Here is a 22,816-nt window from a genome sequence, read left to right on the forward strand (position 1 = left end):
TTTCAATCATATGAACCGACCCGACCCGAATCTGTAAAACTATTTGGGCCCGCGAGGGTGCAAACAAATTCTGAAGCCATGGATGGGCTAAACCCGAACCGGACCCGACCTAGACTTGAAGTTTTTGGGTTATACATAGTTCTGACCCGGTCCGAATGACCCGTTGGGTCAAAACTTGTAGCGATAGACCCGACCTAATCCGACCTGATCTTCTATTGGGTTGGGTCTGGGTCCAAAATTAGGATCCGAACAAGAAACCGGATTGGGTAATAGTCACTCATGACCTGACCCGACCCATTTGCAACCCTATTACTATTGCTAATTTATATTGAAGTATAAATATATAACAGGGATTTATCGAAGACTAAAGTTGGGACCCACATGTAAATGCTAAACAATCCTGGTAATGTTAAATTTTTCAGGAACATACTAGTAAGTAGATTTAGAATTTTCTACTTAGGTTGAAAATATTATAGGATTCGTAGGTTGAGCCAGTACAAACAGTAAAATCAAAAGATTACAGGCTTTAGAGTGGACCAACCTCAATCCTATATAGAGGAAAAAAAAAAAAAAGGTATCTTCTTTTTTCTCTAAACAAGCTCAATCTTCCAAACAAGTCTTAAAAGAAAAGACAGACATTAACCTAAAATATAGATTCCTCTAAACAAGCTTTGTCCATCATCCAACTCCAATTACATAGCAGGCTACAAATCCCTATATGGTCCATCAAACTTAATGGACTTTAATAAGACCATCATTTCAATGAGCTACGTTCATTCGATATACATCGTGTTTGAGCTGTTGCTAGACTATATATAATCCAATGAAAAGAGGTTATAGCTATCGCTAGGATGACTTCAAGCTTTGTTTGGTTACCAAGAATCCAGAGGAGCTTCCCTTTACGCACGCACGCGCACACAGATAGAGTGAGAAAGATGTTGTCCATTCGTCTTTGTTTCTTGAGAGCTCCCAGCCCCTGACCATCTCAGGGTGAACTTTGATGGTCGTGTGACCGGCGATGAAGATAAAGCAAGAGTGGGTTTTGTGATCAGAAGTCACGATTCACAGGTTATTGCTACGGGCGGGCAAAGCACATATGGACTATCAACTTTAGGGGCGGAGCTCAGGGCAGCATGAAAATGTATCTCCTACGCGAGACGGCAGCTGAAGGCGGAGCGCATCATCCTTGAGATCAACTCAACCACGGTGATCGATTGGCTATGCGAGGAGGGGTGAAGGAGAGATGTGAGTCTCCTACTCGATGACATCCGATGGATGGTGAGAGACTGTACCGACTTTCAGGCGGTGCATGTGTATAAGGAGGCAAATATAGCTGTCGATTGAGTTGCATCATTTGTAGCACAGCACTCTGGAGGAGTTCTATGGATCAACCAAGATATCCTTCCTTTGCAGTTTTGTCAAATTATTGCTCTTGATTCTGCTGATTGTACCTATACTAGAATAGGATGAGCAGCTGTTGTAAAAAAAATAAAAAATTAAAAATTAAAAAAAAAAGGAAAGATGCTGTCCTCTTATATCAATTTTTAAGTCCGTAAGCAACGCTGGAACAATTCAACGCAGGGAATTCGATTACTTATAGAGGGCTGTATGGCCTTCCTTACCTACTTATATATGTTTCCTCTTTAATTACAAATCTATACCATCGATCTATCTTTAAAAGAAGAAACTTATGCCCTTCATTTCATAAGCATCCCAATAAGTACGGAAATCAGAAATATGACAATGATGAGTCCAGCAGACAAGTCTTCCTCAAATCGGATTGATATCTGGCGTTCAATTTCCTCCTGGAAAAGAATTCACAAAAACCAAATGCCATGAGAATGATGGACATGAAGACAGTAAAAGGTGCAAGGTACCCAAAGAAAAGCTAGAAGAACAAGTATTTCATTGAAATTGGAGCCGTTATATGACCTTCACTTCATGAATAAACAAAATGAAATATCTCATGGATTTGGACATCCATTTACCTTCGTTTCATGGACAACATGAGACAATTTCATGGGCTTGCCCATCCTTTTCTCAAAATACATTTGTTTCCCAAATTTTCATATCCCTGAGGATTATTTATTAATCATATATTCTATTTTAACATTATTTGAAAATATAGTTCATGAAATCTTCTATACTTGCATATTAATCTTCGTATGTACTATATTCGTCTTTTAATACCTGATCTCGAAACCTATTATTTATACAATCCTCCAATTTACTAAATGATAACCAAATATTCTACATATATTCTCTAAACGGTGTTAATTTCATGTTTTCCAAATATTTTTCTTCCTAGCCCTCATCCATAGCTGACCTCTTAACCTTCCTCTAGGTTCCTCGAAATATGATATATTTTTTTAAAAAAAATTAGATAAGTTTTTAAAATCTATGTCATGATGCTTCGAACGATCAAGCCCAAATTCCATCGTTTGGGCCTGAAACAGACCAGTCAAATTGAAAGTTTCCATTTCGGATATATTTTGACTGGGCATATCTTCCAATCTGAAAAAAATCTGGCAAAGCGATAAAAGTCAAAATCTATATTCTGAAAAATTTTAGCTTTTTCGAGTTTATTTCTATTGATCATATTTATTTTAGGAAAAAGAATCCTGTTAGAATTAGGAAAAAAAATATGACTCGAATTGTGCAAGAGTGAACTTCACTAGAAGCTGTGTATCTCAAAGTCTAGATCATTAATAAAAGAAAAGGGACTTAAATCTTACTTTAACAATTCTTTCATCTTCTTTTAAATTTCTTTTCAAATATTTAAGTGAACGGGTAGAGAAAAATCTTCCTTCTCTCCGATCAGATCACTAGTCTATCATGGTAAAATGATCCAGCTATGTGTAACAAGGTAAATGATCAAACTTAGTATGACAACAATAACAAAAAAAAAATCTACTAATTGAGTAAATCAAACCTAAATAACATACAATGCCATTTGTAGCTGTGGAACATGAAGGCATGATCTCCAACTGCAACTGATTTGCCTTGCTTTCCATAATAGAACTTTGTTCACCCATCGTTGCTACATTGATTCCATTCTCCACCTGAGAAGGACAATGCACAAACAAATAACTTCATAAGGGTTTATAAGTATATATAAAAGGACAAGGATCGGTGCATAAATACAAAAGATTTCACAGACTAATCTAAAAACCCTTTTATTTTATCGGCGGAGAGATAATTTGTTTCGATTTTAGAATCTCATATTAGGTTTCGAAATACATTAATCTAAGATTGAAATCGTTCCATCTTAGTTGAGTTGTCAAATCATGGATGAACTCTCTCTTGACGATTGACTATCCTTGATCTCCAGTTATGGTAGTGAGGCCGATTCATAAATGTTTTGGAGTAGCAGGTTTGTCGCTTTTTATTAATTTGTGAATATGATTTTATGGCCAGCCTTTGTCTGTAAATGGCTTACTAGTCCATAGAGGTAAATGATCAAGCTTTTTATAACAAGATAAATTATCAAACTTACTGTCTTTTTTCTTAAATTTTGGGATGACAACAATAACGAAAAAAAGATCTATTAATTGCACAAATCAAACTTAAGTAACATACAGTGCCATTTGCAGCTGTGGAATGTGAAGGCATGATCTCTGACTGCAACTGATTTGCCTTGCTTTCCACTGTAGAATTTTGTTCACCTGTTGTTGCTACATTGATTCCATTCCCCACCTGAGAAAGACAAAGCATGAACATTCCAATTGATGGATATCTAGCCGTTAATCAAACTTAGGTGTTTGCAGACTCACAGAACCATTGATGGAACAAACTTCGAGCATGATGACCCTCTCCTTCAATTTATTTATCTCCAATTCAAGGGTGGAAGTTTTCTCATGAATCTTTTGGATATCAGGTTCATGGTCTTTCACATGCTATGAGAGAAATTTGGATTTCAATAACAATGATATTGTCATGGCTAAGTAAGAGCAACTAGGTAGAATCTTACACATACCAGTTCTTTGGTTGCCTCAATTGTAGTTCATTGACCTTCTGCATCAGTTCTATGACTTTGTTCTCAAGGTCCAAATTTTTCTTGCTGAGTGCTTCAATATTGCCTCTATGATCTTCAGCAATCTAAATGACAAATGATACTCCATACGATAAGAGAGAGGGAGATCGGTGTATGCTTGTTTGGAACATGAGCATGGAGACATTTTACCTTTCCATGAGCAAAATTAGCCAATTGTGGATAGTTTGCTTCCAAAGGACTATAAGGATCTAGTAGAGGTTGGGCTTGAGAAGAGGGAGGAGAAGAGCCAAGAGGGACACATGGAGAGGAAATAAAGAATGGGCTCTGAGCCCTCCTCTTCCATTGGGATTGCTGATTGCCCATAAAAAATTGTTGCTCCTTATCCAAATAAATGATTTGTACCTAAAATTTGGAAAATCAAGCTTGAAAGTATTACCTACATCAATTAAGCCAATGAAAAAGTCATGTTCCATGGAATAGAGAAAATAATGGACATACTGTAGCTTGAAAGCAGGTTAGATCTTCCTCACTCTCTCTTTTTTAAAAAAATCGACATATTATAAGAACATATACTAAAAAAAGTTTAAAACAATTGCTAGTAGAAGAAGTTCTCATCCTTTTACTAACAAGTGGATAATGTATTCTAGTCTTGATGTGGTGTATCACTGTATATATTCAGACCTGGCTAGTTTAAAATATTGGATAGCTTGCTCGCCCTTTCTTTCTAAGAAAAATAGCTCTGTAATTCATCTTTAACTACAAATACATGATATAAGCTAAAGCTAAAAATCTAAATCGTAGGATGTCAAGTTTAATTATATTGAAATCTTTGTCTTTCGTGAATAGTGTATGTTTTCAGTAATCTTATCCACCTAACAATTGGAATTACAGTGTTCAAGTCTTGACATGGTGTATCACTGATTATATTCACACTCGGCTAATTTAAAATATTGGGTATGTCGCTCTACCTTTCTCTCGAAGAGAAAGACTTTGTAATTCATCTTCAACTATAGACTATATGATATAAGTTAAAGCTACAAAAGCTAGCACACATGCATAAAGCTGGTGTTCATTGAAATAGAAAGATGTTTGGCAAATTAGCATCTATCCCATCAACGATAGGAATAAGAATAATCTTTAGGAAACACTTATAGGCTCTTCAATTTGATGTGAACTAAGCTTTGCCTCCTCATGGTCACACCCTCCAAAGAAGAGGAGGTCATTGATTCAAGTCTTGGGTGGTGCATCCTATAACGTATGCTAGATTCACATGCTCCTTTCATCTCTTAAAAAGAAGAAAAGGAAAAGGAAAAGTAGAAAAAAAAAAAGCTAAATGCCTCATCAGTTCATACTCAAATATGTCTAAATACGAGAATAAAAAAGAATACGAGCGCCAAAATTGGTCTGGCTGTCATTGCTCATTTTGAAGCATGCTTGCAATCAACATGATAGCCTAAAACTTCTAAATGAACCACAATACAAGAAACATGGATTAACTCTATGAACACCGATATAGAGCTCTGATTACTTTTGGCTAATTCTACAAAATTTAATAGGATGTTTCACTATGTTAGCAATAGAAACAAGTTACTAAGCATGAGCTGAAAGGAAGGATGGGAATCAAGACCTGCGAAGGAAGTCTTTGTGAGAAGCCTTTCAATTCAGAAGGAAAGAAGGAACTCTTTAGGTGACTCTTCCTCAGGGGAAGCTTTTATTGGGGGATTGGATAGGCTTACATGAAACAGCCGAGGTATTTCGAGCCAGACCAGATCAAAATTGTTGAAAGACTTCACCAAATCAACCCTTCAAATGACTTGAATGGACATTGTGAAGAATATCATAAAAATGTGATTGAATGGTTACTTTTGGTATTTTGAAGCTACCAGAGGTTTCCAACCTCTTAAACTATGGCCAGAGTTGAAAATAATTGAAGGATGAATTGCCAAGAAAAAGAAAGGAATGATGTTAGGCCCCAAAGCGTTTACTTCCTGCATGCCTTCAAATAAGATAAGCAACGACTTTGAATATTCAATGCTTCGTCACTATTTCATGCACATATATTAATGCCGTGATTCTTTTGAACGGATTAACAGGGTGATTAAAGTTGAGAACTAGCAAAAGAACAAATGTGATGGGACAACTTTTCTCTGAAAAAATGGCAAATGCAATCTAATAAAGAGCTGCATTTTGGTATAATTAGTGACTCAGGTCAGCCTGAGCCCGTTAAAATTTGGCAAGCTCGTATTGCTCAAAATTTGATCTGGTCCAACCTTGAACTATGTTTTCACTTTCCTTGTTTACGCTTACAGGTTAGGATAAATCTGTGGTCACTTTCAATTTATGGTAGTTAAATCTTCTGTGGAGTTTTATTCACCTATTTGATAACATTCCTGTTTATCTACTTAATGTTCCCACTACTGAAACATCTTTGTAGGGTTTGTTTCTCTCTCCAAAATTAAGGTTACAATACTTGACTGAACCAAAAGGAATATGTTGCTATACTTTGTGCTGATCTTTATCACTGAGGATCATTTTATGTCACTTGACAAAGTCATAAAATATGTTTGATAAAGTTATGAATTTCTAATTATATGACATCAGCCCAGTTGAAATAATTTCTTCTCATCTATTTCGATCAATTATCAAAGTTCCTTTTTCTCGTTTTATTTTTCATTTCAATCAAAAGCTTCCTCATTTAACCAAATTTTGTTCTTTTATTCTTGTTCTTGTTCACTTAACCAATTTTTTTCCTTTTTTTTTGCCTCTGTGTTGGTTTTCTTTTTTATTTTTTTCTGAAAAAAAAAAATCTCACCATACCGACTAGGGGATGTTCATTGATTAGTGTGACAGGGATATTAGTCGTTTTTTGGTTTTCTCGTTTAATTATGATTTTAGGTTTGGCAAAATCTGATGAGAAATCCAACTAATGTAGAGAATTCTAGACAAATACCACAGAAAATATAAGCAATGCTGTGCTGATTCTGTTATTGTGCACAGAAAATGAGAAATTTTTTCAGTCATGCAAACACTTGCATTGATGGAAAATTTTGATGCTGTTTATTATGGCAGATGTGGAAGATATCCTCCTGAGGTAAGGACTGCCATTCCAGTAGAAGGAAGATTTGAACATATTGTTCTATCATGTAATACTACATCTGACCATGCAATTCTTGGATAGAACGAGAATGACAAAAGGCCTTGGATGTAAGTGAAGCCTTCACCATTATCTGTATTGGTGATATCATTGGGCTTTGAAAGTAGTATTAGAACTGATGCTAGAAACTGCAGAATAGATCCCAATGGTGGTTGATTTTGTAAGAAAATATAAAATATATAAATAAATCTATCTCATCCTATTCTTGGGACAAGTAGTGATTTCAACTTGATATCAGAACAGAGGTTCTGCGTTCGAACCCTATCTCCGCATTCTTTAACCCCATTATAAAAAAATTTCACATACTGTGGCCACAAATCCACCCCTGCAGCAAAAAACGGAGAAGAAGCAGAGTCTTGAACGAGAGCACAAGGATGCCTTGGAAAGAGCTGAGTGAGTTTGAATGTTCGACATGCCATGCCATCAACAGAACAACCCTGTGGTGACACTAACTGTTGCTGGAAATTAGACCCGGGGGCGGCCGTCGGCTGAGGAGGAGGAGCTCCGGCGAACAATGTCAGGCGGCGATCTGTCGGCAAGCGGCGTCCTCCGTGGAGGGGACCTGCAAAAAACCGGTGGCCGGGATTTCCGGCGCCGGCCCTCCGATGCTTAAGTCAGAGGGGAGGCTTTGTTTAAAAAGAAGAGAGGAGGAAGATATATTCTTGCTAAGTTTTCTGAGTCCAACCCCCTCTGGGAAGGAAGGGTCCCATTTTTATAGAAGGGTCGGATTACCTGTGATGTGATAGGGCGAGGTCGCCGTACGACTTAGCACGTTGCTTGAGTTGGTGCGCGATCAAGTGAATTAATGCCTTGATGTCGGAGGTGAGGCCGGGATCAGAGAGTTGTCACGGCCGACCGGACGCTGCCGAGCCGATTTGCCGTGGAGGGCTGAAGATCCGTAGGTAATAGGAGCCACGCGCATTAATTGTTGAGTGAGTCGGAAATACGCATTAATTGTTGAGTGAGCCGAGGATATGCATTGATTGTTGAGTGAGCCGAGGATATGCATTGATTGTTGAGTGAGCCGAGGATATGCATTGATTGTTAAGTAAGCCGGAGATATGCATTAATTGTTGAGTAAGCCGTGGGTTTGCAGAGATCGTGCGTATTAAATGCTGGAGGCAGTGGCAGGGTATGGCCCCTGGCCAGACTTCGGAAGGGTACAACCGCAGTAGGTGGGCGACGAGGGCGGACTTCCGAGGTCGGGGGCTCTTCGGGTCGGATGTTCCGGGGTCGGATGTTCCGGGGTCGGCCGCCCAAGGTCGGCCGTCATGCAATCCTCTGATGACGAGGTTCTCACACACTATGGGGGGGAAGCTGCACTCCCCCAACACTAACCCTTCACCTTTTGAGAACCAAGGTGAGGCAACCTCCCACAGGAGCTCAAAATCCAGCAGAACTAACTGGGATGAATCGGTGGAGAAGCTCTTCACTAGGAATGCTTCTGGGAACCTTGTTCTGAAGAGAGACATCAATGTCAATGACTAGCATTATGATTCTTTTCTCTTTTCTAGTTGGAAACTATAGGAATTTGTCTTGTTTTATAGTTGTGCTTTATGTAATTCTTTCTTCGCTGGCCAAAAAAAATTGTTCTTCAATGTTGTGATGAGTCCAGTATCTGGATTTTTCTTGGCTTCTCAAGCTGAAGAGGCAGTGATGTGCAAAATGAGTCCATAAGCTGGTCTCATGCAGCTCCTGTTGTATTTTGTTTGTGGGTGAAGCAGTCTGAGCACGCAAAAAGAAGGATTGAATTTTTTTCTCCCTGATTTTTGCAAGTAATGAATAATCTTTTTGTTCTTGTATGATCAAGAAGCTTACAGATATCTGCTTTAATCTTTTTACCCCAAAAGTATCATTCATTACCAATCTCTTCAAATAAAACTGACCTGCGTCTCAATGTTGTGTTCATAACTGAAAGAAATGCAATGACTTGATCTCCATATAGTTTGTCTGAGAAGACATCAACTGGCTCCCGTATGGTATATCAAGGTATCAATTGAACATGTTGATTGCAAGCAACTTGTTAGTTCAATATTTGCCTGATTGTCTCAGTGAGGATTAGTTCCAGAGCCAAGCTCAAACTGGGATCTATGCTTGCCATAGTTTTCGAACCACTAGTGATCAATGGTTGGTTTGCTCATCTTATGCCCAATTAAAAATGCATAAGTGCAAGAATTTAGTTTCTCAATGAGAACACAAGGCACCCTTCCTAAAAGATAAATATAAAAAGGTGGTAACAGAGTACTTGAAATTAAGAAGTGGTAGATTCTGAACATTGTTTCATGTGTGTCAAAGGATGTCATTCTTGCATTCGCGAGCCGGCGGCTGGGGCAGAGCGCATCATTCTGGAGGGGGACTCAGCCACTGTGGTAGACTGGATTCGAGAGGAGAGGTGGAGGGGAGATGCGAGCCCTCTACTTCAAAACATCTGGCAGATATTGGAAGGTTGTAGCGCCTTTCAGGTTGTGCATGCCTAGCGGAAGGCAAACCAAGCGGCCGATTGGGTGGCTACCTATGCGGCGCAGTATTCTGAAGAAGTTCTTTGGACTCATCAGGGGATCCTTCTAGCACCTTTGTGCCAGGTTCTTGCTTTTAATTTGATTGGCTATACCTACACTAGAACAGGGCGAGTAGCCGTTGTATCCCAAAAAAAAAAAAAAATGTCATTCTTAATCAACCAAGGTTTGGTCCAGCAGCTACTATCTGGCAAATGAGGAGTTTAGTACCAAAACCATCTAAGTTGGCCGGGATTTTGAGTTAATGGTTAATAATTGAGTTCAATAGCTAGCATTGGCACGGGTGTCTCTGTATGACCAAAAACTGGAAATAATTTTGGCTGCATGTGCTAACCTCATTCTGGTTCCTCCTTTTCTCACATCATTAGCTTACACTGACAAGCTAAGGGGATTGACCTTACCAAATTGCCTGCATGCAAATATTTGGACGTGATGATTCTTATCTCCAACTCAGCAAAGTACAAGAAAAAAAAAATCTCTCAGAAATCTTGCTACGAAAGTTATTAAGCTGGTATGAAGCTTACCATCTCAGATTGAGGACGGTTTAAATCACCATCAGTGAGGAATGCTACCATCCAATGGACTGTGATCGCATGCCCCATCGTTGAGTAAGATTTCAGTATGCTTTTTTCTTTTTTTTCAAGAAAAAAAAGTAATATATCTTTTGTCCTCAAGAAAGAGAAAATAACGATCTTTACATGTAGTTCTGCCAAACCGTTATCTGTCCCTCGATCGGCGTGGGTTCATTACTTCAATTCTTGGGAGAAGTAGCCTCTTATTCACCAGATCTTGGGAGGATAAAAGAACAAAACTCTTGATGGTTGGGTCGCCAGCCATTCCTTGATCAGTGGCATGCTAAACGGACGGAGGGAAGGCTCGCTCGAAGGTTATAGACCCTCCCAACTTCCAACGCTCGGTACCGAAAGCAGAGGCTTCTTCTATTAACGGAGTTGTCGATACGTGATTTTAATAAAAAAAATCATTACATTCTTTTTCTCCCTTCTCAAACCTCACCATTCCTTATCTTTTCCAAGTCTCTTTCTTCTCCTCTAAATCTCTTGCATTTTTTTAGTATCTTTTCACCTAAAAATTTATACAATCTAAGAAATGCTATAAAGATAAATTCTTTTGTTAGACAAAGCTAAAAAATTGCATACTATGTACTGGTGCTAATGAATGCTATATTCTGAAAGCTGTGCATTGATTTACCTAAATGTATATATTGGCTTGCTAGATGACCAATTTGCTTATTGTGTATCATATAACTATAGGTAAAAGTCATGTTTTGTAAATTATGTATCAATTTATCTCGAGGTATATTGGCTGGATGTGTATCAAAGAAGTTTGTAGCATGTATTAAGAAGTTAACAAGTATATATCATCTGAATATGCAGTGTCTACTAATAAGCATGATGTTCTAGAAAGTGTGGATTAATTTGTTTAAAAGTATGTATTGAATTACTAGATGACTAATTTGCTAAGTATGTATCACTTGACCATATATTGTGTATTAGTGACTACTATATTCCGGATACTGTACATCTATTTACCTAGAGGTGTGTATTGGTTTGCTAGATAACCAATTTACTTGGTATGTATCACTAGTATGAATTAAGGAAAAAAAGCCACACGCAATTTCTTTTTTTTAATGTTTTTTTTAATCATGGAATTGACAATTTTATTAGGAAGATGAGTCCTGACTTTGAGTTTTTTCTTCAATATGGGCACTAAGAAAAATATGGTAAAGAAGCAGAAAGTCCATCTCATATTTTCTTTTATGGTATAATTTTTGTTTCCCTCGGTATCTTGAGAACCAATGTAAGATGCCTGCCGCATAAACCACATATTCTCATTAGGGGCCTTAAATCAATTACGCTGGATCCATGCATCAAGGTGGTATTTTGTGGTTTACTTGAAATCTAGGTGCGCTGCTTCCGTTTGAATCTTTTCAGTTTTATATTTATATTTATGTATCCTATGCAATTTTTCTAATTGGAATTCCCTAGGCAGAATCTTCTCAAGAATGTCCACATGTTGCAAAGGGCTATACTTTCAATAATCTTTTCATTTATACTCTATAATTATCAAAAAATTCAAAACAAAGGGATGAAAACTTAAGCATTATTGATAAACTATAATTTTAAAGAATAGATTATTGATATGATTGAGAATATTGTAATAAATATCCAGTGAAACAGGCAATGAATGCTTACAAGATAATTTTGCTGAGGTGAATGGAGAAGGATGTATTGCATACACTGCACATTTTTTGGAACTTCCAAGGATAAAACTACTCACAAGGTTGGGAAACACTCATTATTGTTGGAAAAATAGGCCAAAAACCAATAATGCCATAAACTTCTTTTTTCTCTTTATGAAATTAAATGGGATATCACTGCAATTCATCAGGCAATAATAATCTCTGTAATCTGTATAAGTAACTAATAAGCAAAATAATCAAGCAACTTATAAACAAGAGATTCAGAATTTAATATGAAACACTCTTCAATATGAAAAAAAATACCACGATACTTAGTACAGTTAAAGAACTTCTACTATTTTAAATAATGGGATTATATGAGTCCTCTCTAGTCCACTAGAGGTTATACAAAAATAATCAAAATCGAATCCTGGCTTCTACAACAAAAATATTCATCACTAATAAGACAGATGCCAACAATAAACAACAAAACAAAAGACGAATCTTGTTAATAGAGAAGGTTTTTCGAAAATCCTAATAGTTCAATTTGTAACTCTTAATGTCGAAAACAATATATTAAAATTTCATCAGAATCAAAATAAAATCAGTTATTCAATCATCTGACAAATTATTTTTTAAAAAAAAAAATTCGGACACTTTCATGATGCCAACAATAAACAACAAAACAAAAGATGTATCTTGTCAATTGTAAAGGTTTTTCGAAAATCCTAATAGTTCAATTTGTAACTCTTAATGTCGAAAACAATATATTAAAATTTCATCAGAATCAAAATAAAATAAGTTATCCAATCATCTGACAAATTATTTTAAAAAAAAAAAAAGATTCGGACACTTTCATCATTGGCCTCCTCTGTTTGTCGCTGCCTAACTTGCCCAAACAAGCCAGCAAGCACTTACGAAAGAAAGCTGCCACATTGCACCAATTGTTTTAGAACTTTTCTATTTTTATAGATATGGGTCCCACATAAAGGATGGAGCACACCAACAACTATGGATGTTTCTATCTGAAATGGAACATGTATCTCTAATACTACGAACTGCAATCAAAATGTTAAACCAAATCATAGTGTGTTTCAACAAGGGATAGGTGTCTTGAGATGCACAAAACATTACTTTTTTCCCTTCGCTTCTAAAGCCAAATATTTTTTCCATCTAGTGCATTACATGGGACCTCACTGTTTATCTAGGAATTCCGCCCATCCTCAGATCCAAGAACCGGCATGCGACCCAACTAATACCTTCAACACCCTTCCATATATATCACCCAACTCATCATGCCTTCAACACTCTTCCACACTCTTTTTTTTTTTTTTTTTAATGATGCTCAGCGCGTGCATCAGTTGGATTCAGGAGGATCTGAAGGTCGCTGTCGGTGACCATCGATTGCTTCATGACATCTGAATGATGATGAGGGATGGAGATGTTGTCTTGGCTAAGCATGTATTTAGAAAAGCCTATGAGACTGCGGATTGGGTGGTCACCCATATAGCTAACCACGCCGGCAGTACTATGTGGACAGAGGATGAGAAGCTGCTTCGGGAGCTCCGTGTTTTTTTTTTTTTAACTTTATTGGGTGTATTCATCTACGTGTTGTATGAATCATCCGTCGTAGTAAAAAAAATAAAAAAATAAAAAAAATAAAATAAAATAAAATAAAATAAGAGGAGGAGGAAGTGATTCACTTCCCCCTCTATTTTATTGATTCAGAGAAGACAACACTCTTCCTTCCATACTCGAAAGCCGAGATGCAGAGTAGAACGCCAGCTCTTTTTGAGTACAACAATAGAACACAAGCTCGCAGGTCTCACAAACATCATGACTGCAAGAATTTAGCCTCACGCAAGGCTCCAGAGTCCTCATCAGAGGCTTCAAAACTTCACATTGGGACTTTACAGACGCTACTCCTGGCTTGATTGGCTGATGGCCCAGCCACACAACTGGCAGTCACGCTCCTGCCTTAAATTCCTCTACGGACCCACTCCCCATCACGGGCGTGGTTAGGTCCAACCGCATCATGGATCCATCGCACCATATCCAAATTCTGGCCATACCACTTTTGGGTGGGGTTTGAGACCAGCTATGAGCAAAGCTACCTGTCATTGATCTGGTAATTCTATGCACAAAAGCCCCCAATAGAACTTCAAATCCATGTAGAAGCAGCTCCATTCATTGTGCTCCTTCATGCACATCCTCACTCACCAAGTCTTTCACCAAGCTCAACATTTGAAGTTAGATGGAAGCATGTTCTTATAGTTACAAAACATTTTAGAAATGTTAGATATATGAAGGTCAAACCATAATGTCTAGCAAAAGTACTCGTCGTCTTTGTAATTGCTTTTGATAATCCAGATCAATCACAAACTAGATCGATGACATGAAAACCGATGTTTAATGTTGTAAACATGAAAAATGGATGCCTAGTGTCGACACCATGGATTGGATTAACTTATCAAAAAATAAATTAGCTCGCCATTTGCACATGTCACTATGTATATATATATATTTTTCTCGAACTTATTAAAGGGTAAAATATATTTTTTAAAATTGCAGGGTCCTTAGTGAAAGCAATGGAAGTAAGTAGTGATATTTGATCTACCTAAGTAGATAATTTTTTAGTCAATCCATCAAAGAATATAGATTTTGTCAAGCATTAGGTTCATTCACAAATCTGAAGCATGTTAAAGGGGTCATGTGCATGAAGGACCACATGATGCGAGGCCTGGTTCGGTCCTTAAAGACGCAAAGCTGGCTCCTCATTATTAATACGATTATTCAAACAATAGAAGGGCAGCACTTGGAACAATATCTTTTGACCTAGGGACCAAATTGTATCAATAGTTATTTGACGCCATAAACCTATCAATCTATTTATTTATTCTTTGTGTGAGCCGAGAAATATGTGGGAGCTGGAGGCCAGCTTTATAAACTGGGAAATAGAATACATTCAAAATCTCAAAGCCTTAGCATGGTTCATTTCAGGGCTTGGGCAGTGCCAGCTTAAAAGACACCAATTTTAGCTCTTCTAGCATAGATCTCAGATAAAATCCAACCCAATTCGTCCTGGTCGTAAAGGTCAAGTATCAAGCCTGGGTAGGTCCAAGTGGCAGTGGATTTGTTTGTCTAGCTGCTTTGGCATATATTTGCTAGGTGTTAAGGGGACATGCAGTTATTTGACCTTACCTTTATGCAACGTTTGGCATCTGCAATGTACTCTAGCAATGTATTCTAGATGAAGGATGAAAGGTAGGGGTGATAACCGAGTCGGAACGGATAAGATATGAGTCGGATCGGATACCTGATAGATTGAAAATTTGTCAATTTCAATTCATCTGATCTATGAAATAAGTCAAAAATCCAGATTCAAAGCTAATCATTTTTATTAAACAGATAATCTAATTCGATCTACAGTAGATTGAGATAAGTTAAACAAGTTAAATGATTAAGTATTGACGGCATATACGCATCTCAACTCGACTACAATCTTGTAGTCAGGTCATCCATGGTTGTCTCTTTAAATAATAGCAAAAATTAAACAAAGTGCGATGTACTATTGAAAACTTGAGAATAACTAGAAAGGTGTTTAGAGTGGTGAAAACTTGAGAATAACTAGAAAGGTAGCTTTTGTTCTAAAAATAATATTTAACAAATATTATTTCTAATTTTGAACATAGTACTATTTAATTTTATAGAACAAAAGCTACCTTTGGATTCATTTCAGCTTGTAATTTATGTAGTTTATGAAAGTAAATAACAGACACATACAGACAGAGAGAGAGAGAGAGAGAGAGAGAGAGAGAGAGAGAATGAGTAAATTTTGGAAGACTTGATGGATTATTTCAAATTTGGGGATCCAACTTGACGTTCCTTTCTGGCGATTTATGGTTGGGTTCCGTGATGTATGAAGTTGTTGCTAACCAAAGTATTTCCCGTTTTAACTCATCAACCTTCCTGGAGCCACCTGACCCTTGACTTTTACCATGTAAACAAGGCTAGTTTGTAACTAGTTGTATATTATGGATAGAATAGTATACAAACCCTATGCACTATAGAATGAGCTCAATCTACTTCCATAAATAGTACAAAAACATGCCCGGTTCTTTATTCTTTATTTATTTAGTAACATGATTTATTCATAAATATGAATAAATCCTACGTGACCATGAACATTATTATATTTTTGATTCAATTTTTATGTAGTAATAAAAAAGTACAGAAATCTCGCACTCTAACACAATAGATTAATTAGCAAATAATAATCGTCATTATTTCTACTACAAGGATGGATAAGGTTTCAAAGTGAAACCATTTATATAGCGATACAAACATTACTTTCCCCTTCTATATTATATTTATTGAAGTCGATAAGTACTGCTTAGCTTAGTTTCTTCAATGAAGTATATAAGCCCAGTAAGGAGGGTAAATATAGCAAACTAGCACTAACTGAAGGCACATTGATTTCCACATTACAGAATTATAAAGTTAACATCTAAAAAGTGTCAATTTTTTATTACCTTTTGCCTTCTATACTTGAGTCTAATCGGGCTTTCTTGTAAGGCTTATTTTCAAAATGTGTAGTCAAATACTATTGCCACATGAGTGATACTTTCATACGTGATCCAAAGTAATGATTAGACAAAAGTATACAATGGGAGGTCTGTCATGAGCTCATGGAGGATTGTTTGATGAGTAAGAAAGGAAAGTTTAATCAAGATTTATTGAACACATACACTAAGGAAAGTTTGCTCATTCATAATCAGATTAGAAACTTAGAAAAATGTGGGCTTCAAATATGAAATGAATTCTTTTTTTGTTTGTTTTTGTTTTCTTACGGTCTAAACTATAGCTCCATATATACCTAGCTTAAGTTTCTCAAGCAAGAGCATGAACAAATTGCTTAAAAGTAGCACTCACATGAACCTTGCACCCCTTCGAAATAGTCTTTTATCATCTTTTTAAATTGGGGGTTGTCTCTTACAAAGAACAAAAGGACCAGCTTTTTGACTAGTTTTGCTCCAAAATAATAATAAGATATGGAAACGCTATGTGCTTGACTCGACACCTACCATAAAACTCCATAAAGTCCTTTTCTGATGGTTGGACTCCTTGTTGGACTAGCTCTCGACCTAACATAATTGAGAGAGAGTATCCAAGATAACAACCTTGGAGATGCATGAATGAAGGAATATATTTGTGAATGACTACTATAGATAAAATAATCCAAGTATTTTTAGCCTCTTGCATGATGCAACATCAGATCACTATCAATACTGGGGGAAAGATTTATGCATCTCCTAATGCTTATTAGTTGGGTTGGTGGATAAGAGAATGGGCATTTGTTATCCTTCTATTGTGTAAATAGTACAACTACTTCAAAAATAAAATAGAGTAGAAGGAAGTTAATATTTGGTCGAGAAGCTACTATACTTTGTAAAGATTACATATTGTGATCAAAAATATTATTTTGAAGTTAATTCTTTTCATTAAATGTCATGTGAAGACAGATATAGGCACTACTAGAGCACTTCATCAAATCCTTTTCTTCCCTATTTTTGTTGTTTTGTTGTAGATTTAAATTACTCGAATACAGATTTTCATTTGTATGGCTATAATGATATTATCCTACATTGATGGAGGGATGCAAATAAGCTAAGCTGATTATGAACAACTCATGTCAGCTTAGTAACTAAGTTATGCTAGCTCGTGAATTTAAATGACATGTAGTGATCAAGTTGTAACACTAATAAGGTTATAATGTAGATATACCATGTGTTGCTGCCAAAATCCGGCCTGAAAGAGCTAGATGAATTGGCGAACAACAGTTGATTTGGTCGAAGTGGGGAGATCCGTCTAGCGAACACAAAAGAGAAATACCGAAGGTTGCTGAATTTGATATGGTAGGAGATTCTTCGAAGCTTACGTCAAGCCAATGGAGATCTAATAGTATGAGCTACAGAAGATGGAATGGAGTAAGAAAATAAATGTTCTAGGAGGTCTTCTAAGTCTTGTTCATATATCAACGAAGACATGGAGCCACTACTCGGAAAGAATGGACGTATTATAACCACCCGAACGTACTTGACGAGCTATAATCGTTTCGCAACATGCCTCATAAGGCATAGAGCTATAACCGCCCTCTGTAATATGCTTTGATTCAGGGACACATGGCATACGGTTATTAGTTGGCCACGGTTATAACCAGCGAATCCAGGCTACATCAGCATGCATTTTCCCCAAACAAGAGACAAGCCTAAAAAAAGATAAATAAGATCCTCTCAAGATCATGTTTGCACCAGAGAGTCTAGGATAGATGAATATGTCTTGTTTTGTTCAATTAACCAGCATCCACTAATGCAAAGATAATAAGTGGACCCTCTAGTAGTTGGAGTGGAAGGTCCCATTAGGTTTTTTTTTTTATGTTTTCTTTAAAATAACAAAAAGAAGAAAGAGGTGCATATAGCCAAGTAGTCTGTGGGGAACCTTATTCTAAGTATGGGATCAATTATACTAATAATCATGGGTATGTTATGGATTTGCCTAATCCAACATTGTATATGGTGAGTATGGGGTCCATCTAGATGTAGAAAGGGGTCCCATAGTGGGTGCTTACCAGCATGCACACTGGCCTCAACGTCTATCCAGTGGTCTCCACTGCTAATGACTGACCTTTACTTGCTTAGCGGCTTCTCGCTCCCTAACAAAAGGTTCCCATCAGGGGGGTATAAATCCGTCATTTCCCTTTCGGCTCACCTTCTCTACCCATTCTTAAGTATTCCCAGGCTCCGAAACTCCTTCCGTCTTCCTCCTCGCTCTCCCCCTTCCAAGAATAAACTTATTCCAACGCCATGAATCGGGATCCCGACCTTATCCCCTCCTCCCCGTCTAACTCCTCCCTCTCTTCGTCCGATCTGGACACCGAGGTAAGAATGAGGTAGGAATAGCGAGCAGCTTGTAATTCCCAGAATGCCCCCGTCTCGCTGTGTTAAATTTTCTTTTGGTTTTTTTTTAGTCGACCGGTTCGTTCTTTCACGACCGGAGCACGACGCTCGGGACGCTGATGGGCGTGTCCTTCCGGGAGATCGCGGTCCGGCCGGCGAGGGTGCCGTCACGTAGGGATCACGGCCACGTCGACGGAGTGGACGTCGGCGGCGGAGGAGAGGGGGGAGGGAGGAGGCCGAAGCAGAGGGGGGCGCCGGAGAAGCGGCGGCGGCGGCACCGCGGGGGGCGAAGTTGGTGGCGGCTGTGCCGGGACGACATGGTGCGGCCCACCTCGCTGGGGGAGTTCCTCCAGGTGGAGCGGCAGCTGGGCGGGGCCGCCGGCGGCGAGGTGGCGGACGGCCACTTTCTCTACGGCGGCGGCGAGGGGGTGGCGGAGCACGAGGCGGTGGGCGGCGGGCCGCTGTTTGAGGACGGGAGGGTGCTGCCGCCGGCGGATGGGCGGCGGCGGCAGCAGCAGCAGCAGAGGGCCACCGAGGGGGCGGTGTCGCTGGGGAGGTTGCCGGTGCTGCTCACCGGGATCTGCAGCAGCGGTGATGGGTAGATTTGAAATTATAAATCCTCTCTTTCTCTCTTCGAGTATATATAAAGTTTACTCCTGGATTTTTCTCTACGTTTTTTTCGTTATTCGTTTCTAGTTTTTTCTTTCGTTTTTCTATCTTATTTTTATAAAGAAGAGGCACTCAAATGGAAGGGAAGGGAGCCTGCCGTTGTGTCGGTAGGTTCTATTCTAGATGGTTTTGTATTTTTTTTCCCCAGTCTCGTGACGACGTGATCTCCTTGTTGCTTTTTCTTAATTTATGTTCTGGTGACTACTTTTTCTCAAACTTCTTAGGGTGGGTGTTTGTGAGGAACAGCAGAGAGGGCTGGTTGTTGGGCCCTTGGAATCGTTTTCTTGGTACAACATTATGAAATGAATCGTTCCTAATGGAAAGACAGGGAACATGTCCCTTTTTTTCTTGTTTTTCTTTTTTGTTTGACTAAGATGGAATTCATGCAATTGTAGTTCGAATACACTCAAAAAAATAAAAATAAAAAAGTCTAAATGATAAGCTAGGAAAGCTACCATCCAATCTGCAACCTCATTTGCTTCACGGTAGATATGTCTTAACAGCGAAAGATGTGCTTTCTCTTGCTAGAATCCATGTCTCTTGTCCCAGTAGAACTTGTCCTTAGAGTCAGTTTTTGGATGATTCGGTATCCGATACCCATGACGTGTTACTCAGAGTGATAGGAAACTAGTCATTTTATAAATCAGAAAATCCTATGCAATCTCCATAATGATTGGAGATTCAGCTCCGGCTAAGAAATCAATATGAAAAAGGAAAAATACTTTTAGATATTGCTTGCCAGGGATTAATGCAATGCATGGTTTAGGTAGGCGTTGGGCAAGATTTGAGCAAGGTTGGGTCAATTACTATTTGTGAGATAGGACTGGTAAATTTACTGGTCTTGGGCATTTTCCGGATGAGAATTATAGTTTGGTACAGCGACCTATTCACATGATAGCTTCTGAGATTTACATAATCTGTCAATTATATCTTGAATTTTTAAAACATATGTTCGTTTAAGAATAACTTTTAAGATTAAATTACAGTAGTTATGGTAGCATGGAGACATGTCCAAATATCCTGATTTAGAGACTTAACTGACCTGAGTTCAACAGTAAAATAAATAACATTTGCAAGGTTGACCATGTTGAAACTATTAGGACATAACTGAACCTGATCAACATGTGCATAAGCATACATGGACCAAATGAACAGATCACTTTTTGAATACATCTACTCCATTCCAATCCTCTTAACACAACTTGAGCCATCCTAGTCTAACTAGTGCTAAATTTCCTTAAAAGAAGAAAACATACCATGCCCAACAACTAATAATTAGAATCAAACAACTAATAATTAACCAACTGTTGAAGTCTTTACACAACCTAACGCATAAGCGATTTATGTTCATAGCCGGAGGGGTTAGGGTAAAGCTGATAACGGCTTCTGGACCGAGAAATTATTAGGTGGACTAGGTCCACCGTGGACATTAGGTGAAATGAACCTAATAATTTCATCCTAGGATAAAATGATTTCACTTTAGGCCCATGGTGGACCTGGTCCACCTAATAGCCTCATTAGAAGAGCATGTCATCGAAAAATTAAGTTGCAGCCAGTTAGACTCTCAATTCAATAACAGATCTGTAAGTTGGAACATCAAAATTTTCAGACTTCGGCCAACGGAAGCTGATGGAGAATTTTCTCCGCTGAACAATCTCCTATCAAATATTCAGCCTAAGAATCCTGATACAATTTGCTAGAGACGATCAGATGATGACAAACTCAAAACAACAAAAATGTAGAAGTTTATTAAGATGGAGGATTACGATCGCCATGGGCAAAGATTCTATGAAAGGCTGGCAAAAATTTTCATGTGCTTGGCACTCGTGAAAAGATGAATAAAAAAACGAATATGCTCAAGAAGAGGCTGAAGGTACATTTAAACGTGTGTAGTCTGCAATGAGAAGAGGCTTAAGCTTAACATCTCAGGTAGACCTCCTCCAGTTTTTTCACTTCGGACCACTTGGAGACATCAAAGAATTTAGTGTAAGTTTAAGCTGGCCTGTGATCAGCTAGTCACTGATATTTGTTGGGTTGTCTAGAAGTAGAGAGGTGAAAACTAATAATAAAACTGTTCTTATGACAGCATTTGAACTGACCAGGGATTGGTCCGTTCTGTGTAATTACAAAGCAGCAATTAGCTTTTCTTTCCTCTGGAGCAGACTCTGTAACTTATCTTAACCTTTGTTTTCTTCGTCTTTCTCAGTGATGCTCTCTTTTTAATTGTAATCTTTCTTGTGCAGTTCTCGTTTTAATAATATCAGGTGGGTTTCCCTCTCTTCAGTGAAAAAAGAGAACAACCTAAAACTAAACTTGTCCAGGTTAAGTGGGGTTGATTCAAACAAAATTTAAACTAAACTGGATTGAAAGTTGAAGTATAAAATATGGAATAATTTTTAATTAGTAACCTTGCAAATGAACACATTTACTTCTAGGTTGGGTCGTTAATCTGATTACAAAATTTCTGGACTAATTTTGTGTTGGATCGGGTTATCAACCTCACAAATTGAATCTGACTTGATGCGGGTTGTTTATATATAAACATGCAGAGCTATTGATGCTCAAAAATCCATTATAAAAACCCCAAACTGTGACAATGATAACTTTGGACTGCTTAGGTTTTATTTGTAGAAATAATGATCATATCAGGCTCTGGGAAGATAACTTTGGTTGGCGACATTGCTTTCAGCAATCTATTTCCGAGACTTTATAAATGATGCCTTAAGAAGAACATTTTCATTTTGTCATAGTGGAAAAGGAAGGAAGCTAGGTAGTGTGAGATGATGTCCTAGAATCTTTTGTTGAGAATCATGTGTAAGTTTTAATCCTATATGGAAATTGATATACATGATTGGATTCAAAATTTAACGGCTTAAGCTTTTAAACTAAATTATATTTTGACTTATATATCATGGTCTTCTCCTGACTGGACTCAAACTCTTTATTTCTTCCTAATAGGCAGTTTCAGAGCCGATGGTGATGATTCTGGACAACTCACAAAGATATAAAACAATTGGAATTTGTGGCTCTTATGATGAACGGTAACATGTTGACTACTGGCTCCTATGATGAACAATAACATGCTGGCTAGTAGAGTGGAGCCATGTTGGTATGCCTAGTAGGTGCAGCAAGTGGACTTGATGGAGCAAGGCACTGGTTTTGAGCATGGCCTTGGAACCTATGTTGTCATGACAGGTCCTTGGTGGCCCATACAAAGGTCTTGACTATATCTCCTAATCAGTTAAGCACTCTTACCATGTGCTGTAGTCATATATTTTTCAAGATTTCCAAGATTTCGCAGATTAAAGTTGATCTAGCTGAAGCATA

At 38.0% G+C, this 22,816-nt stretch overlaps 2 protein-coding genes across 3 annotated transcripts; one reads left to right on the forward strand and one right to left on the reverse strand.

Annotated features, from left to right (window-relative positions):
* Positions 1–586: 586 nt before the first annotated feature.
* LOC148703341 (uncharacterized) lies at positions 587–5,866 on the reverse strand. The gene is made up of 7 exons (XM_088721502.2): positions 5,622–5,866; positions 4,184–4,430; positions 3,977–4,098; positions 3,774–3,896; positions 3,580–3,696; positions 2,946–3,062; positions 587–1,805 (listed from the first exon to the last, which is right to left on the reverse strand). Exons 4-7 carry the CDS (start codon positions 3,801–3,803, stop codon positions 1,698–1,700), a joined length of 372 nt encoding a protein of 123 aa, XP_088577628.1. The 5' UTR covers positions 3,804–3,896; positions 3,977–4,098; positions 4,184–4,430; positions 5,622–5,866; the 3' UTR covers positions 587–1,697.
* A 12,730-nt stretch (positions 5,867–18,596) lies between these two features.
* Positions 18,597–22,773, forward strand: LOC120107346 (uncharacterized protein At3g17950-like). Of its 2 annotated transcripts, XM_088721504.2 has the most exons (3): positions 18,597–18,802; positions 18,892–19,418; positions 22,448–22,773. In XM_088721504.2, exons 1-3 carry the CDS (start codon positions 18,728–18,730, stop codon positions 22,467–22,469), a joined length of 624 nt encoding a protein of 207 aa, XP_088577630.2. In that variant the 5' UTR covers positions 18,597–18,727; the 3' UTR covers positions 22,470–22,773. The 2 variants fall into 2 exon arrangements, with proteins under 2 accessions (XP_088577630.2, XP_026665835.3); XM_026810034.4 differs by lacking the exon at positions 22,448–22,773 and having other exon boundaries at positions 18,599–18,802; positions 18,892–19,491.
* Positions 22,774–22,816: the final 43 nt, after the last annotated feature.

This window comes from Phoenix dactylifera, chromosome 5 (assembly GCF_051530095.1).
Source record: "Phoenix dactylifera cultivar Ajwa chromosome 5, Ajwa_hap1_PhDact_Kaust_v1.1, whole genome shotgun sequence".
Taxonomy (NCBI): Eukaryota; Viridiplantae; Streptophyta; class Magnoliopsida; order Arecales; family Arecaceae; genus Phoenix; species Phoenix dactylifera.